The sequence below is a fragment of the Corvus hawaiiensis genome, chromosome 20 (assembly GCF_020740725.1).
Source record: "Corvus hawaiiensis isolate bCorHaw1 chromosome 20, bCorHaw1.pri.cur, whole genome shotgun sequence".
Lineage (NCBI taxonomy): Eukaryota > Metazoa > Chordata > Aves > Passeriformes > Corvidae > Corvus > Corvus hawaiiensis.
In genome coordinates, this window is record NC_063232.1 from 5312015 (window position 1) to 5330908 (window position 18894).

The 18894-nt window shown below is 42.7% G+C and overlaps 2 protein-coding genes across 7 annotated transcripts in view; both read right to left on the reverse strand.

The window, feature by feature from the left end:
- Positions 1-596: 596 nt before the first annotated feature.
- On the reverse strand, positions 597-14829 carry KCTD7 (potassium channel tetramerization domain containing 7). Its single transcript, XM_048324851.1, has 6 exons — positions 14665-14829; positions 12887-12994; positions 10586-10778; positions 9755-9924; positions 8585-8763; positions 597-7049 (listed from the first exon to the last, which is right to left on the reverse strand). The coding sequence occupies exons 3-6, from the start codon at positions 10727-10729 to the stop codon at positions 6673-6675; spliced, it is 870 nt and encodes a 289-aa protein (XP_048180808.1). The 5' UTR covers positions 10730-10778; positions 12887-12994; positions 14665-14829; the 3' UTR covers positions 597-6672.
- Positions 14830-15720: 891 nt separating this feature from the next.
- The window catches only part of TPST1 (tyrosylprotein sulfotransferase 1), a 32552-nt gene continuing 29378 nt past the window's right edge, over positions 15721-18894 (reverse strand). For 3 of the 6 annotated variants that reach the window (XR_007207744.1, XR_007207743.1, XR_007207742.1), the window contains exons 5-7: positions 18217-18292; positions 17273-17320; positions 15721-16263 (exon numbers count right to left, since the gene is read on the reverse strand). Coding sequence is in view for 2 of the 6 variants with exons in the window: in XM_048324850.1 (XP_048180807.1) it covers positions 17303-17320 (18 nt within the window). In the remaining 4 variants the exon portion in view is untranslated. The remainder of the gene's footprint in view (positions 16264-17272; positions 17321-18216; positions 18293-18894) is intronic. The other 3 variants (XR_007207745.1, XM_048324850.1, XM_048324849.1) reach the window with 3 other exon arrangements.

Consider the following 18894-nt stretch of genomic DNA (forward strand, 5'->3'; position numbering starts at 1 on the left):
CAGCTCCTCAGGGCTCCAAAAGCCGGGCCCTGGCTCCACACGAGCACCCCAGAGCTGCCTTTGGGCTCTCTGCAGTAGGGAGCTGAATATCCGCTGCTATTTCAAACTCCTCTTTCCACGCTCAGTTACACAGTGCTGGGTGCTGGTTTCCATCTCTTTTACCCACCCACACCTCCCCCTTTTTTTTTCCCCCTCAGCACGGACATTCCCCTATGAGACAGACGGATAGAAAGGAAATTACTTAAGAAACAAGGGGGAAATTCTTCTTCTGAACACGGGCAGGTTCTTTTTGAGCGTTGCACAATCCCAGCAGCTACTGGGACCGTCCCTGTGCTCTGTCACAGGAATGGGTGGGCAGGGGAAGAAGGATGGAATTGAAAGCACTGGAATGATCTGATGCCGGAGACAGCACACGCTGCACAAGTGGCATCTGCTCGGGAAGTGATGATAAACGACTAAATGCCATTAAAACAGCCTGGGACAGAGATTCGTGTCTTACTTTTCATTTGCAGTCAGGCAAAGCACACTGAAATGCCAGGGAAGGTGAGGAAAGGCACTGCAGTGGCTGCAGACCAGATGAGCCAGAATTCCAACAGTTTTCAGTATCATAATTTTTTATTGCACAACACAACTTTTATATTCACATTTTCTTCTATGTGTTTTAAATAAAAAACATATAGACTATATATTACCTGAACTGAAAAGTCAAAAGTATTAAGAAATAATACACTGCAGTACTCACAGTATTGAACATCACACGTCAACATAATTATTAACAAAACACATTTGGAGATAATTCCAAACCCTGATCGTTAGCATCCAGGCTGGATTTTCAAAGGCATTACGGGTTACAATGCATAGACACATATAATTTATAATTCAGCAAAACAAAATCCATTTATAAAAGTCACAGTGAGAGTGGAGGTAAACTTATACTAAGCTTGTGTAAGTAAAATAACTACGAACTGCTGTTCTGGAAAGTGATTTCCACTTAGAGAATTATATACAGGAGATAATAACAGAACAGAGTTACCCTCTGAAATCAGCTTATTTGCAGAAAGGTAATGAAAGACCGGGTTGGTTTTTTTCATAGCCCAAAATTTAGAAGTATCCTGGGTCCTCTGTGCTGTGTGTGAAAAACCTGAAAACATCTTCAGGGCTCAGTAATGCCAACCACAACCTAAAGCCAGTGGGGTCTGTAAATTGTCCAAAGTAAAGCAGTCATTAAAAGAAGCAAAAGAAATATATTCCAGAGTTTATAATGAGTTAAGAGATCATTTTTTCTGTGCTGTCTGCTCTGAAATCTTCCCTTACCTGCCAGGCAGTTGTGTCCCAAGTGATTGCTCTGCTTTGCCATGCAGAAAAGAAAGATCCAGCTGTGACATAAAGGTCCTCTAAACCAGATTCAAGCAGTGTGACCCTGCAGCCACCTCACCCATCACTGCTGCATTCCCCGTGCAATCCACAGCCACTGGATTTTCCTTTCCTCTCCCAGAACCACTGCACATGAACTTACACAGAAATGGGTGAGTGGTGGAGGGCTCACACAAACGGGGTGGATGTTCCTGTGCCTCCCAACACAAGAGCTGAAACCAAACACAAAGAACAACTCTGCAATGGGAACAACCAGCTCTGACAGGAATTTTTCCCTGCTGCCACTTCCATCATCTCCCTCATCATGTTCCCTGTCATCTCTAAACAACGAGCAGTGAGGATAAACCTGGCAACGAGGGCTCCCAGAGCTTGCAAATGCCAAATGAAGCTAGAAAACCATGACCTTTAATTATATCAGTGATTAGCTTTTTAGGGAAAAAACCAGATGAGGGATCATGCAGCTGTCCTTCAGCTCACAGCAAGGCCCTCAGCCCCCAAAATACTGCTTAGGCTGAATACATATATCCTATGTAAGTGTTTAAAAGAAGTAAGAGTTTGCACTTCTTAACAGTCATTAGGAAGAAAAAATAAAGCAGAAGGGTGAAATTAAAGTGATTGTGCTCTATGTTAGTTTAATCCATTTATTCAGGTATTTTTGAGAGTAGTAGGATTTAAAAAATAAGATTCTTTAGACACTAACAGTCACCATACTGCAATATTAAAATATCAGTTTAATAATGAGTTTAAAATAAGCTGGCAAACAAATCTGAGGGTGCAGCAGAGAAGAGATAAATTTCCTGCACGTGGAATTGTAGCTGTGAAAGGTTAGAGAAGGGGGTGAGGACCACGGGGGATCCAGTTGGAGTCATTAACTGGGAATGTTCAGCCCAGACACCTCATCTCTTCCTACACTCATCCAACAGAGGGGGTGTGGGGGAGTGGGGATCAGGATCTCAAAGTTTTCCTTTAGAGGTAGTGAGGATTGTCCCTGGGAATCACACTGCAGAAGGAATTCCCTCCCACTTCCCTATTTCCAAAAACCAGTGCTCAGTGCACAGGACTCACTGGAAATCAGCTCACTGGGCTTCAGGTTTCACTGGGAAAACTCAGATACACCAAAAAGCTCAAATAAAAGGACTGCCCAACCTCTGTATCAGAAAACATCCACTGCACCAACTCAGAGGAGATCAGGGCTTAACAAAGCCATCAGAGCAGTTTAAACTATCCACATCCTTCAGTTTGCTGGAATTTTAACAATCCCTCAGCAAGGCCAGGTTTAGCTGATCTGCAAATCAGCTCATTCCTCATGACAGGAGGGTTTGAGTTTTGCCTTCAAGGACTCGAGAGCCAGACCCTGTGACCACTTTGACTCCAAGAATGGAGCCTGGAGTGGATTAAGGAGCCCTGATTCTCCTCATCACTCACTGTGGACAGCCAAGAAAGATTCCTGGTTTTCCTGTAACCTTAACAGCCTTTGGGATGGGTGATTTTACAAATGAGGGCAGGAGATACCTAAGGCATGAGCTGGCTTATCACAAAACCAGTGTTTAACTCAACCCTTATCACTCTTGTTAGATTCAGGAGAGATTATTACACAACTAACAACAAAATCTCAGAAATATTCACGTTAACAAATCCAGGTATTTGCATATATTACATCATGAGGTGTCTCCCAAGCAGACTCCCTAAAACTTAAAAAAATCCCTCAAGAGGGGGTGATGCAGAAATTCCTGCTGCAATAACTGACTGCTTTTGTTATTAAGGTAACTAAACCTGAAGTGCTTCCAAAAAAAAAGAACTCACATCCTCATCAATGCAGAAGCTGATCCCTCATTATAGGTTAAAATAAAAATTAAACTGTAGTTAAAAATCCAGCATATGCACCATAAGGATCTGTTCATGGCTCAAAGGCTTCCCAGATCAAAGCTGGAGGCACCTTCACTTTCCTCTGAGGAGGATGGAAGTTCAGCAAGGAGTATTTCAGATTCCTGTGCAGAATATTGGGTATTCAAGTTAAAAGTCTATACCAAGTCCAAAAGTTAATTTTAGATTTTTTTTTAAACTCTTGAGATCAACAGCCATGAAGTGGCTGCTGTGCATAAACACCTTTTCATGTCATTTTTGAGTGCTTCATAAAGAAGGGTAATTTTCCTTTTTTTTATTTTCCTATTCTTTATTTTCCTTTTTTCCCCTCTTCCTATTTCACAAGCATAAAACAGATGCAGAAACATTTCATGTGCTGTGGAATCGGCCAACTCACTTCATGTGAGACCCCCCTTTGTTCCCTGTTAAAAACCACTCCACAGGGGATATAAAGGAAATGTTAAAAACATCGGTCTTGTCATGTTTTTGTTCACACACACGGAGCAATGTAAAAAATAGTTAATAATTCTCATTTTAAATAAATATCAACTGTTCCACCATTCCCCCAATATTCAATATTGATGACAGGAGACAATTTACTGCTCACACACACAGGGATTTGGGAGTGTGGGGGTGGAAAAGTGGCAAAAAAAGCTAAGGGAGCACAGAAAAATGTTTTAGCAAAACTCTGGCCTGCCCAGATATAAAGAAAAGTCCTAAATAAAAAAAAAGGGGGAAGAAAAAAGGAAAAAAAAAAAGCAGTATTCCATAGTTTAATGAGCCAATTCTATACAAAACCCATCAGTCCTCTCAAACATGGATTTAGTAGATCAGCTACTCACATTTTTTTGTTGCAAATGTAGAATTTCAAACGCTACAGGCCCAGAAAAGAGAAATCAATCATGTTACATAACCCAGTTTTTAGATGACACTCCCCTGCCATCCACCTGCACAATTCTTCTGCTTCTGCCAAAAAATGAGCACAGGTTAGGCAAGAGCAGCTCAATCCTTGTAAACAAAGACTGCTTGGAACCATTAAAATGTTGTTAACCTGCACAAATCCCAAATTCCAGCACTAATTAAAGCATGTGGGCTTAAATCCATGTTTTCCTTTCCAGTATTGCACTTAATATCTTCAGGAGGATGAGAACTTTGATAAAGACACAGCTGATACAGACCAAGATTTTCATTTTCTCTTTTTGGTTGGGTCACCTTCCTTAATTATTGAAGCAATGAACAGGAAAAAGTTACAAAATCCCAACGTGTGCATATAAAGAAGTAATAAAATTGACTGAAACAGGAATTTTGTCATCACAGCTTCTCCTGAACAACAGCAGGAAAATTCCTAAAGCCAAACCAAAAAACACACTGTGAAAAACAAATTGTGATCCATTTCTGCAAGGAGTGCTGGAATCCAAACCAGAGTTCTGTAAATACATTTATGGGAAGTGGTAAAAAAAACCCCACTGAAAATCCCAGTAAAACTGCAATTCTCATTGTAATCTGAAAATCTGAAATTTTAAATCTGTAAATCTGAAAATCCGGAACTTAAATATCTGAAGTGCACAAGCAGCCAGAACTTTGTGAGGCTCAGATTTAAGATGTTATTTAATTTTATAAGAAATTGTGGTTTGCAGTTTGAGATTCCTTGGGAAAAAAGAAAAAATGTAGGCAGCAAAGCAGCAAAGAAACCAAGCAAAGCTTCCTCTCATTGTAGAGAAACTTTAGTCTCAGCTTAATTTTTAATTTTGGGTTGCCAAACACAACTGCAAGAACTTGTAAAACCAAGGCCATTAATTCAGGCAACAATTGAAACAAACTTAAATTTAGATCCAAATGTGCAGAACTCCCTCTGTTCAGATTTATCTCTGGCCTTGAAACTCAGCACAGTGATCCCTGTGAAAGGAAACACTGCAGAGATCAGCAGGGAAACGCTCACCTCAGAGAGACAATTTCATTCCTAAATTCAATACCTCAAAGGGTGACGAGGCAAAAAAAGGGTCTCTTCTTTTGCAAGACAATTTGATCCTAAAGTTCTTAGAGTTATTCTAAAAATTGCCTCAGCTAACTGAGAATTTTGATCTCTGTCATTAATGTTTCTTAAGGATTTTGGTCAAAAGTTGAATTAAGCAGTATTCTTGGATTAATTAATCCAATGGACTGTAATATGCAAATATTTCCTTTTCCTCTCTCTTTAAGGTTATTTTGAAGCCCCTTCAAGTGGGTTGAGTTTTCTGTACCTCACAAAACAATAAGATTTTCAGACTTTTCTCCATTTCAGTTTTGGGCTGAATTCAGGAATTAAAATTTGGGATGTGGTTGCTCATGTCAGAAGTACAAAAATTACCTTCTGAAGAAAATATAATTCTGCAGTGGCTGCCTCTTCCAGCATGGAAAGAAGTTTCCTACTGCTTTAGAGTGGAGAAATATTTGAATATCAAGGTTGAATTTTCTTTTTCCACTATGACACCAGGAGGGGTCAACAAGAATGATAAAATTAAGATTTAATTGTCCAAAGAAGGTGAAGTGAAGGAAGCACTTGTCTAATATCATCTGACTTTAAGTCTAAAATAAAGTTTAATATCACAGAATGTAAAAAGAGTCAGTAATAAAATAATATACATTAAATATTCCTCTCACTACTGCTAATAGGAACATACATACAGGGTTTTCTCATTTACCAAAAGCCTTTGTAAATGACCTGATTCTAAACAGCTTTTTTTTTTGTAGATATTGTAAACATTTAGAATTTCTAAGGCTAAAAACAGGCACAAGTCTTCCATGAACAGTTATCATTCCTAAAAGCATTAAGGAATATATTCCAAATCTGCTATTCCTTTTGATAACAATGGAAATAATTGAAGTGTAACATTATAATTCACAATGTAGATTCTTAATTAAAAAGAAATACAGCTTAACCCTGACAAACAATTAATAATATATAGGGAATACTCCTTTTTTTGTTGTTGTTTTTTTAATTATCTAGTACATCAGAATGACATTTCCAGAATCTTTGTGCTGGGTACGACTCAAATTTTATAAAGTGGTAAAGTTGAAGGAGGAACTAAAACATTTCTAAGAGGGTAAAACTGAAACGTCAGCTTTAGTAGCACCCCAGATTCCCACCAATGCAGGAAAAAAATCTGCAATTCCATCCTGAAGCCACGTAGTTGGTGGCACCTTTGAGCAGATGTTCAGACACTGCCCTCCATCCTTCCCATGAGGTGATTTTGTTTTGTGCCTCGTTAAGGTACCTGAGCCAACAGTCTGATTTCGGGCTGGTTTTTCAAGTTTCAAGAGGTTTTCCCAACCCCTGCACCAGGTTCCCTTTGCTGCCAAGCAGGCTGATCCCAAGGAATGTGAGCAGCAATGCCACTGCCAAGAATCTTTGTGTCCTCTGGAAGTCCTTGCATCCCTTTGCTCTGCCACCACAACTCACCACCAGGTGATCTTGAACTCGTAGATGGGGCGCTTGCAGTAGTAGTGGTTGATGAGGTGCTTGTCGCACACGCCGATGCACTGGTGGTCCACGGTGATGCCGCGCGCAGCCAGGTCGGTGACAATGCAGTGCAGGAGGTCGTAGACATCGGCCACGGCCTCCCAGGGCCCGAAGGACACGTCCACCTCGCAGTGGTGCTCGAAGAGCTTCGTCTCGCTCTCGCTCCGCTCGAAGCGCAGCGAGTTGAAGTGGGGGCACTCGTAGGGAGTGATGGGCATCTCCTCTTTGAACACACACACCTTCAGCTTGGCAAACCTGGCTTTCCTCTGCATGGCTCGCAGCTTGGCTATCTCGATGATTCGCTCCAGATGGTCTGAAAAAAGAAAAGGGCAAAGACTTGAGAATTACAACAAAGCACCAAGGAAAAGAGATCGAAAGCAATTGTTTCACGTGAAACATTTCACTGCAGTTATTCTCAGCGTGGTATTGATGCCATGAAGATTTTTGCCTTTTCTTTTATACCCTTGTTATACCTTTTTACAACTTCTGTATTCCTAGTGCTTTTTGCCTACATTCTTGGACTTGTTTGTCAAGCTAAGAGACTCAACATTTTAGAAGCTTCATAGCTGGGGATCAGTGTGCCCCAGAGCCCAAGGTCCTCTCCAGAACACATTCTGTAAACCAAGATAGAACCATCCAGGGGAAGGTTCCTTGGGGAGGGGGGCTCACTTGAGCCTCTCATTGGGGAATCTTGGATAGATCTGCTAATTAGTAACACCTATAAGGTTATACACGATGTTGGGAGGACACACACACTCGGGCGGGGTGCATCTCGATGCATATGACCTGGACGTGTGCACCTAAGGATCCTTAAAATAAATACCAAGGTAAAATCCCTTTTCCCCTTCTAACTGTGTCTGACCCTTGATTTTAACACCAGGAAAAGGTATCAGCATTAGCAGCATGTAACAAAACATAGAATAATCAAATCAATCTCAGTTATCTGGTGAACTTGGTGGCCCTTATTAATATGCCCAAGTTATGTGGTGAACTTGGTGGCCTTAAGTTTATTCAGTTGCAAGTTGTCCTGGGTTGCAGCGTATTCTATTCCCATCCTCAGGAGCTGTTGAAATCAGGTGGGGCAGTGTTTCCTTGCCTCCTCCCCCCAGACTATCTTTCTGTTCATGGCCCATCAATGCCCTGCTGCATGACTCCCAGATAACTCCCTCCGGACTATCTTCTGTTAATGAGCCTAATCAACACTTGGCCTCATGACTTTGCCTCATGAGATGCTCCACCCAGAGGGAGGAACCAAGCATCCCATCATGGATATAATCTGAGATTCTGAACACCAGAGACAACCCTTCCACTGGATTTCGAGAGTACAGGAGCCACACAGCCACCACTGGACCTTCTGAGGAAGAGCAGACCCCTTTTTCCTACAGGATCACCTCTTCAGAGGACTGCAGCCACCATTCTACCAGACTGCTACCACCACCCTGCCTAACAGGGACTCAAGTTGTATCTTGGCTCTGTCAGTTTGAACCAGTGTTTTCTTTTAGTTTTTTTTCCTTTTCTTTAATTTCCCCATTAAATTGTTATTCTGACTTGGTGCCTCCCACTAGTTTGTTTTCAAACTAGTACACAAGTCCTGACAAAACAAATACAGACAAACCCTCTCATTTAATAATATTATGGCCTAATCTTGCTCCCTTTTAAGCACAGAAATCCACACCCTGGGATGCAGCAGGATGTGGAGACCTCAAAGATCCAAACAGCATGAAAAATACAAAATAAACTTCCCAGCTGCAATGGGATTAGTTTGGGAGCTGAAAGCAGATGGAAAGCACGAGGTATAACACTGGAATCCCACTAGAAGAAACAGTCAGTGCTACTTTGTTTATTTACCTTTGTAATATGGCATTAGGCCCAGGAAAGCTTGTCTAACTTTTTCTCCTTTAAGAGGCTGGATATCCTCTAGATTGTCTAGCAATGGTCCTATGGAATAATACTGAGCTTCCTTGTACACTGACCTCACTCGTTCTCGTGGGGGCAGGTCACCAGATCGTAGGAAGTTTAGTATGTCTCTGAAAAAAGGGCAAAAATATCATTAACAAACACATTTCTGCCAAAACTCTTGCAGATGGGAAAGGAGAGGAAATGCTAGATATTCATTGTTTGCTCTGTTGAGACAGTAACTGAAATAAATGATCCATATTCCCAACATTTGTTTGTAAAACCGTTTGCCATGTTCAGGTTTCCAAGCCATCATTTCACATTTTGCCTCTCTGTTGATGTCAAAACTCATTTGAAAAAATATCAGTGTATTTTAAACAAAACATTCAATGTGGAGGAAACCATTTATAACACAGAAGAGGCCACAGTGTTTCATGGGAAAGAGATTGTAGTCACTGCATTTCAAATGCAAGGTGTGCTGTGGGCAAAGACCCAAACCCATGAACACTGATTGCCTTTATTAGCAATCTCACCCCAATTCAAACAGAGCATTAGTAATCATGGTTAGTTTAATTAAAAATGAAATAAAAGCTCAGCACTTAGGAAGAAATCCTGGACGTGATGGAGTACGGCGCTACCAGCAAAAATAATTTAGAAAAAGAAATTCTTTAAGGCTTGTGCTTTTTTTTAGCATTTATATCCTGTTTAAAGACTGAAAACATCATTCTTTTAACTTTGTAAGATTCCTAGATTCCTTCCTCCCATTCCCTCTTCATTATAAACACTGAATATCAGTAAAAACCCAGTGTTGTGCAAAGGAGTTTCCTACGTAAAGCAACACCAAACACTTCTTTAAACCATCAAAACAACTTGATACCTTGAAAGGAGGTACTCTAGGGGAGACACTGCACAAATTCAAAGCATTCCTTGTTTTGCCTTTCCCACTGCACAACCACCAAAGAGTTTTGAACTGCAATTACTCCTGTGATACTTTGAAGGCGTGTAACATTAAATGCTGCACAAATATGATTTAACTCTGAGGAAAAAACCTATTAAAAATTAGTTTAAAAATAAGTTTTCGGTAAGAACTTTCCAAGGTTGTCCTGAGGACTCTGTACATACCCAAAGTAGGTGCCATCCCTGTCGATGAAGTACCTGCCCTCAGCATCTGTGGGGATGTAGTGCCTGCCACTGAACATTGCTGCCAGCATGGTGTCCTCGTACCTCCGCAGCGTGGACAGTCTGGTGGTGAAAAACATCCCTCCCACGTTCAGTGGGACAACTTCTGGGAACTGCAAAAGCAACCAGGACATCAGAAAGGAGCCTCGAGTCCTCTGCAGGTGACAAAGGGCACAGCTTCCAAAAGACACTTGCAGTTTGCCACCAGGACAAATCTGTGGTTCCTGCCCCACTGCCACAAACCAGGGAGCTTTGAGGGGTAAAAACTTGGATGCTTTGGCTTCTGGGAGGAATCAGGGAGTGGTTTAATTGTAGCTGGGAATCTGAAACAGCAGAAATCACTCAGCTGGAATAGCAGATATTTGAGGTGGCATTTAATGCCTCCTCTTGGATCTTTTGGGGAAACGAAAAAACAAAACAAAACCCCTTACACAGAATCAAAAGGGAGGAAATCTCAGGTCACCCTTGGGACTTGCACTCTGCTGGTTCCTTTAAACAACCAGACTATACAATACACTGAAAAAAAATCTGTATTTATTTACATCAGGCCTAAAATCTTACTATCACACCCCAGGATGCCATCAGTACCAGAATAAACACTTAACCGCATGTCTCAAGTCCAAACCTGGATGGAACTTGTAAATAAAGCTGCCCAGCTACTCAGATAAATTCAAGAGACTTCGTTTTATTCAAACGTGGAAAGTGAGCCGGATATCCACAACGAAATCCTGAGCAGCGTGTGCTGATCATCCCCATCCTCAGGTGAGCCCTTACCTGCTGAGGCAGCAGAGGTAGCGCTTGTCCTGCCTGGGTGGCGGTGGGAGTGGCCGGCTCTTGGAAATCATCCTCTGCATCCGAGCTCGACATGGCATCATCCGGGTTCGCACTCACTTTGTTCTGCCCCGTGACTACCACCATCCCTCTGGCTCTGGGGAGCAGCTCTGCTGGGTAGGAGGCCGTGGCAGTGCTGAAGGGAGACCCAAATTAATTACCCAAATGACCCGAATCACCGGGGCGCTCCCCGCAGCCCAGGAGCCCGCAGCGGCCGCGTCCCCCCGAGCGTTCCCAGCGGCAGCGTTACTCCCGGGAGAAGGATGGTGCAGGGATGCCGAGCACCGCGGCGGAGGGCTGGGGGCAGCAATGCCGCTGGCACAGCTGTTCCAAGGCCCTCCAGCCCCGGAGCCGCCGGCAGGGGCTGGGGAAGAGCCCGGCATCCATTGGCTGCGCGGTGCAGGGAGCGATTGGCTCCGGCGTGGCTTTGCAGGAAAATGTCATTTGCTGGGAGAATTTGGGTGGCCGCTGGCCCAGCCTGTCCCTCGCCAGGGGCGGGATGCAGGAAAAAGCCCTGCCAGGGGCGGGATGCGGGGACGCGTCCCTGCCATTAGCGACACCCGGCTTCGTCTGTCACCTTCACGGGAGTGCGGACGGGCTCGGCTGGGCTCTGGAATTCCCTGGGAAATGGGAAAATCGGGATTTCTAACCAGCCAGGGAACGCAGACGTTTGCCTGCCCACTGCATCACATCGCACCACACACGGACGCGCGCATGAGACACAAATATTTAACTCTCCTTATCAAGCTGCTAATTATCAATTTAATTTAACAGCTACAAGGCTTCTCAGTCCAAGCTCAACGGGAGAATGGGATGCACTGACAAACGGCATGATAAAAATAATAATTGAGAGAGCAGAGTAGCAAAGAGAAACGCCGCTGCTCTCCTTACACTGCATTATGTAAAATCCCTGTTCCCAGGATGTCTCCAGCAGCATCACAACTCCCTAACAAAGACATTCCACTGCCAGAGGCTTTATCTACCTCTAAACCTTCTCTCAAATCACTATAAGATATAGAAAGAGGAGGATTACTTGCACAAGCACGTCTGGCACATTTATTTATTAACTAAAGGATGCTTCCTCTCTAAATCAGCAAGAAAAAATGACATATAAATTTTAAATACTTTATTAATTATTCTGCTAACAGTCATTGTGCACACCGTCAGATCTCAGCTCTTAAAGGAAATACTGAGTTCAGAGTGAACCCAGACAGACCTGGGATGCTCCTGGGCAAAACAGGTATTTTTAGAGACCTGATCAGACAAAAACTCAGCCTTCTTTCCCCAAAATTTGGAAGTGAATTCTAGATCCTGTTTAACACCCTAATAAACACAGATAAGTAGCTACTCTGAAGCTTCAAACATTTCTGTTTGAGCTGCAGCTCCTTAAGAGGTTTGGCTTAGCTCAGCAGAGGGATTTAATTTCTGTTCTCTACAGTTCATAATCATTTTCTCACCACAGTCCAACGCACAGGCAGATAAATAAGGACAGAAGTGCTTCTGGAGGGTCACATCCTATTAACAATTCTAATATTTGTCGTAAAACAACATTTCTTCTGACATCATCAGTTATCCAAACAACTCAACTATGCCTCACAGATAAAGAATACACACAATATAAATTAAATATTATTTTGCTAGGGATTCCTTTAAGGAGGTAAACAAATTATCACCCAGAAACAGCTTGCAGAAAAACATTTATAAGAGGCACAGTCAAAAATTGAGGGTGAGCCCATATTTACTGTGAATGTATTATTTAAAATGCTGCCAGTGCTTTAGCTGCTATTTCCAGTTCTCTTAAGACTATCCAAAAGAACTCAAGATTGACCAAAGATGTGTTCTTTGTCTGCATTTTTCAAGGATGTCCCATAGATTTCCCTTAAATGGAGTGGACTGTGAATAAACAACATTCACTCCATTAAATACACCAGCATTATTGACCACTGAATGGGGTTTTGGGGTAAGTTCATCCATTTGGCACTGCACCAAAAAGGGCCTCTTTCCTAACAGAACTGGAAGCCTGAGAAAAAGGAATTTTTCTACCTCTTTCATAATCCTCCTTCAATATGACACCAAGAAAAAAAGCCATGAGACAGCATTAATTATGTTCTGCTCAGGAGTAACAACCTTCTCTACCATTGGAACATCCACACAAAACCAACCCTCAATAATGAGGTTTAGCAGAGCAGGATTTCAAGAATAAGCTCAGTGGCAATAAAAAGATTAATGACTGACAAGTTGAACCTGTTTTTTGATGTTCATTAAAAGGTGAGTGAAGTCCCTCTCTAGGCTGGCTTCACCTGTTCACCCACGGAGCAGCGAAAGAGCTGTGCTGGCAGGAGCAGAGTCCTCCTAAAATAAAAACAGAAGTTAATCACTGCATTTCATGAAGAAAACACATCCATCTGAATCCCAGAATGGTTTGAGTTGAACTGGACCTTAAAGATCACCCAGTTCCACCCCCCTGCCATGTCCACAGACCAGGCTGCTCCAAGCCCCATCCAGCCTCGGCTGATCCTCTTCCTGCCACTTAAAGTAATAATTATTTTAAACTATGTGCAGAAATACTCCTTTGTTAAATCTCTCATTAAATTTACAGAATTTATTTATTTAATAAATAAAATGCCTCCATTTCACTTTCAAATACATCTAGATCTAGATCCACAGATAGTTAATGGGAAAACCACCTATAAACAAAATTATCATTACATCAAATATTTGACTGAACCACACATCAGCAGCACCCAACTCTACCAGAAATGCCTCCTTCCAGTCCTTCCACCTGTCATTTAAAAGCAGGGATTGCTTCCTGGAGCTTTGCTGGGGACAGCTCAGATGTTGTCCCACACACAGCAAGGAAAGCTCAGTAAATGAACTGGCCCTGCCAGTTTGGCTTCATTCCCCAGGGAATGACAGCAACCCTTGAGCTGGGCTTGATGCTAAGATTTAAAAAAGCTTTTCAAGGCTCTGCTGTTCCCTCAGCACCTCCATATTGTTTTAAACAACTTTTTCTTAAATACCTTCTGAGGTTGCACCAGTGTTGGCAAAGTTACAAACCTAAAAAAAGTTACATACCAACGAAAAATGACATAAGGGTTATACAGAGTCTTTTTCATTAAGGTACTGATGTATGAACCCATTACAAGAGACCCACACAAACTTCTGATCAAAGGTAACTCTTTGGGATGTGCTTTTTTGGGGGAGAAACCAGCTGGATTGTTAGGAAGGCTCCCCCTTTTTTAAGAGAAACTGGGGTAGAATGACACCTGATTTAGCAGTCTCTGCACCACCAACTTCAAGAGACTCAGACGATGAAAGGTATGTGTGAACACAGAGGGAAAAGACACAACATCCAGTAAATTCCAACAAATCTGCGTCAGAATAGCAAAGAAACATCTTGGAAGAGGGGCTGGGATCTCTGAGCTGCAATAAACTGTGTTATACATTGGACTGGAAAATCCTGGACTGTAAAATCCCAGCATCTCTAGTCATGAACAACAACACAGAGTATGATGAAAGGACAGTGTAATCAAACTTTTGCAGCTGCGAGCAGAGACAGGGTGTATGGGTGGGTGGAATGGGACTCTCCATCACAGTGACCTTCCAGGGCAGGAGCAGGACAGCAGGGACACCTGGCTGGGGGCTGGGAATGACCAGTGGGGACCAGTGGGCTGCACTCACTGGTGCCTGGCACTGCCCCTCACACAGAATTCCCCAGCTTTTAGAGCTTGGAGCCATCTGACAGCTGTGAGGAGCACAGGCATCGAACACAGACATCACCACAGCAGGTGGATGGGGCAGCACAGCCCCAGGTGAGCTCAGGACTGAGCCGGCTGTTGGATACACCAGGTGTCCGTCAATTTAATCAATAATTCATTAATAACTTATTAACAATTAACTCTTAACTCTCACTTCGCGCCTTGCCGGGGTGACAGCCTGACCGGGCAGGGGGGTGGCCCCGGCCGCGGTTCCTCCGCTCCCCGACCCCCTCCAGCCCCGCGGCCTCCCCGCCGTTCGCTCACCTGCCGCGGGTCGGTACCGGAGCCCCGGCCGCGGGGAAAGCCCCGCCGGGGATGGAGGGGATGAGGGGAGGGATGAGGGCAGCGGGGCCGGCTGTCCCCGCCCGCGCTCACCTGGTGCCTGCCCGCGGCTGCGGCTCCGCTCCGGCCCGGGGGGAGCGGCCGCGCCCCCGCGTCACGTACGGGCCCATCCGGGTCCCGGCGGGCGGAGCCGCTGAGGCGGCACCGGGAGCGGCATCGGGACCGGGGATTATCCCTCAGTTCCGCGCAGCTCCGAGGGAAACGCCCGGCGTTAATTAGCCGGGGTTAATTGGCGGCCTCGGGAGCACCGGGGCCGCGCTGCCCTCAGCCGGCACCAGGGGAGGCCCCGGGATCGCGTGTGGGAAGGAGCGGGGAAATCTTCGTCCCTCAAGGCACCCAAGAGTCGTTCGGGGACGCGGGGTTTATCGGTAATCATCCCAAAGGGAGCAACAAAGACACGCAGGAAAAGCAAAACTGTGTCAGATCCTAAGAGGAGAATTTGTGGAAATACAAATATTTTGGAAAAAACTCCTCTCAAAACCGGTGAGGAAGGTTGAAACCACCTTCAGCACCTTGAACCACCGAGGAGAGCAAAAACTGAGACACAATAACCACCCCAAAAACACCTCATAGAAATAATCGTGTTCCACACTGTATCCTAAAGATCGAAACTTCAGGATACAACTCCCAGCAGCAGCTTCCCCCCAGCAGAGCATCTCTGAACACAATTGCTTTTGAGGAACAATTTCAAGAGGCTAAAAATTACCTACTTCTTCCTGCAGTAAACAAATCTCACGTTACTTTCCTTATACCCCTCAGTGGGACACTCCAATTTACTATTTCTTCATCACCCAGCTATTAAAAGCAAACGAAAAGCATTAAATTGCAAACCTTAAAATAAGATCCAAACCTAGGACATGAGATCATATCTTCCCTCACATCAATATCTTGAATTATAATTAACACATCAATATCTTGAATTATTTAAATCTTAAGTTGGAAGCACAACCATTAATTAATAAAGAAATAAACAAAAAATCACATTTAAAGCATTTATTTTGAAAAATAAAATACAAAAGATCATTGAATTGTAATTGTACATGTAATTTATCAACTTTTTTTTCTTTTTTTAAATAAAAGATATTTAACATTTTCCACATATGAATGAAACAAACAACTGTTCCACCAAAAATCTTTTAGGACAAGCACAGACCACTTGTGAAAGCTTCGTACATTTAAAACCAAACTGCTACAAGAAACAAAAAAAATCTGTGAAGATGGAGCTCTGTAATTAAAACAGAGGAGCAATTTCAGAGACAGGCATTGCTTTTGCATTTTTTAAAACCTTAAAAAAAATAGTTGTGCGAATGTAATGCAGTTCTACATTAACAACGGTGATTTTTTTTTGTTTGTTTTTTAACAGATTTACATGCGCTCACAACAGCAAAATTTGGAACAAAAACAGGATGAAAGGAACAGGAGAGAGCATTCTGAAGAGAGCAGGCCATGAGCAGCACACCTCTGATCCCAGGGGGACAGGCCTGAGGGATCATTCCCATGGAAAAGGCAGCAGTTCATCTTCTAAGGAAAAAGAAATAAAGTTATGTTTGAGCTTTCCTGGTAATATTCAGCTTTTTATCCTGGACAGCATTTTGGAATTAAAAATAATGCAGAATTAAGAATAGCCACTGTTGTCTCAGTAGGTGGAAAATCACTGCCAAGACAAATCCCAGCCACTCAAACATTCCTGTAAGGAATGTGGCTGCTTTGTCCATCCTTTATCATTAGAGAGACTGCTTGGAGCATCATGCAAAAAATAATATATTGATTTTCCACTTCTATCCGAAACCCTTGTGCTCCTGGGCTGCAGTGCCATGCCGGAAGTGTCCCTCCCTACAGTGGGAAGTTACTGCTGGGAAGTTCCCAGTTTGGTTTCTCAGAAACTGGGCAGCAGCTTTAGACAGAAATATTGCAGTTTGAAATATAACTTCCAGAGCTAAGTGGCAAAATGAGGTTGATGCTTTAGTCATTTGAGCATTGACTGTGTGCAAAGATTATGGTTTCTCTATGGATTTCACAGCAAAGGCCTGCAATTAATCTCTGGGAAGCTTTTAGATCCATTATTTCTACACTGAGCAGTGCTTTTGGCTATATTTAGGGTGTTTATATTTATGGCCACGTAAGGATCTATTTTGGGGATATTTGTAGGGCACGTTGCCTTGGGCTATTTTTAAACCCATTTTGCCATCTTTTGTTGTCAGGCCAGAAGATCTGATAGCAGGGCTGACAAGTAAAAATCCTGCATTAACACAGGAAATCTTGCATCATTCATTCCTTAATTGGTCTGGAATTTACTGAGCTCCCTGCAAAATCTTGCCATTGTTTATTCAGTGACTAAAATGCAGCTTTTTGAAAATACTGGCTATGAGATGTTAAATCAAATATTACAAATCAGCTCATCTTTAGCAGTTTTCTTTAAAAAACATATCTTCATATTTTGCTTACCCATGGAGTTACAGAAGTTGAACAGAAATTATCTTAACTAAATTAAGAGCAACAAATGAGCAGGACCGCAATGCCCTTTTATTACCTTCTGTGCAAGAAATGTCCATTTTATCTTCTATTCCATAGGTTCAGTCTGTCAAAAAAATAATTAAATTGTCAACTCAATTTATATTAGAGGACAAAAATATTATCAGTGCCAATGTCTGTACTCCAAACCTTTGAGCTGTTCAGTAGTTACAGTATGTTAATACTATCAGCATCAATTTGATCAAGTTTTTCTGGTTTAAGGAATATTCTTTTACTATTTCACAATGCTTATTTTTGTCTTTTTGATGGTCTTTCTTTGCTCTGGACAAATCTGCTCAGAGTTTGGTAAATACTGTATTTAAATGAAGTGAATTGTATAAATCTACCTCCTGGAATTTAGGAGGAACCTCCCTATCATATGGAGTGAAGAAGATATTTACTATTCAGAGTAGCCCAGGTTCTTTTGGGTATTATCACAAGATAATTGGAAACCACAAACAGCATAATTTAACTGACAGATACTGTATGCAGAACAAGGATTTAAAGGATTTAACCCAGGATTTATGCAACATCAAGGGTTTTTTTGCTAGCACACCATCTATACACAGTGTGCTCAACTCTGAAGGATCTCCCTGCATTTTCCATAAATCCTTCCCAGTAATATTTCCCCTCCTGTTAAATCACACCCTATTCCTGCAGTTTTATCTGTGGATAATCCTGCAATCCCACCAGTAATCCCATGTGGAAGCCCCAGGAGTGACCCCTGCCAGGACACCGTGAATTCAGCAGCAGACATGGAACAGACACTCAGTGACCGGGGACAATGCTGGGAGCAACAGGGCTGGAATGGTTCTCCAGCAGCTGAGCAAAGCAGGAGCACTGAGTGATCCAAGCAGGCAAACACTCAGAGAAAAGCCAAGCCCACGTTAGAGATCACACAAAGGCTGCTCAGAAAGAATTGGTGGCCACAGCAGGGTTATATTCTGAAAACATGAAACACACACTACAGCTATTCCACTTCACTGATCCATGTTCATTTTATCTTGCCACGAGACTTCCTTTCTACTGTCTTCTTTGGCTGGAACAAAAGAAATCAGTTTTCCTTTTTAATCAAATCATTTTCATTTGAACGAATGGCTAAGTCAAAATGCTTTGTCTGTGGTAGATTCCTGTGTATTTTTAACCTGTCCCATCCCTGGAAGTGTCCCAGGCCAGGTTGGACGGGGCTTGGAGCAGCCTGGGATACTGGAAGATGTCCTTGCCCATGGCAGGGGGTGGAAAAATATGGTCTTTAAGGTCTCTTCAACGCAAACCATTCTGGGATTTTACAATTCTATGACATCCACACGATCCTACAGTTGGAGAGCTCCACAATAAGGATTTTCCTTTTTGTTTTTTTGCAGGTCCCTTAAGGAGCTGATGACACTTAACAGCATTTGAAAGGTACCAAGTTATGAATTTTCAGTAAAATCTCAAGTTCAATAGCTCACGTGACTATTAAATCAACACCACCCCTTATCCATGGCTGGGTTTGCTGACTTTGATAACATTTCTATTTCTTTTTAAAACCTCTCAGTACTTATAATTCTGCCCTGTGAACTAGACTTGCTTTAAACTAAGATAACAAAAGATAAAGCTCGTCTACAAGTAACAAACTTTGCAGTTTGGTCTGGAAAAGAG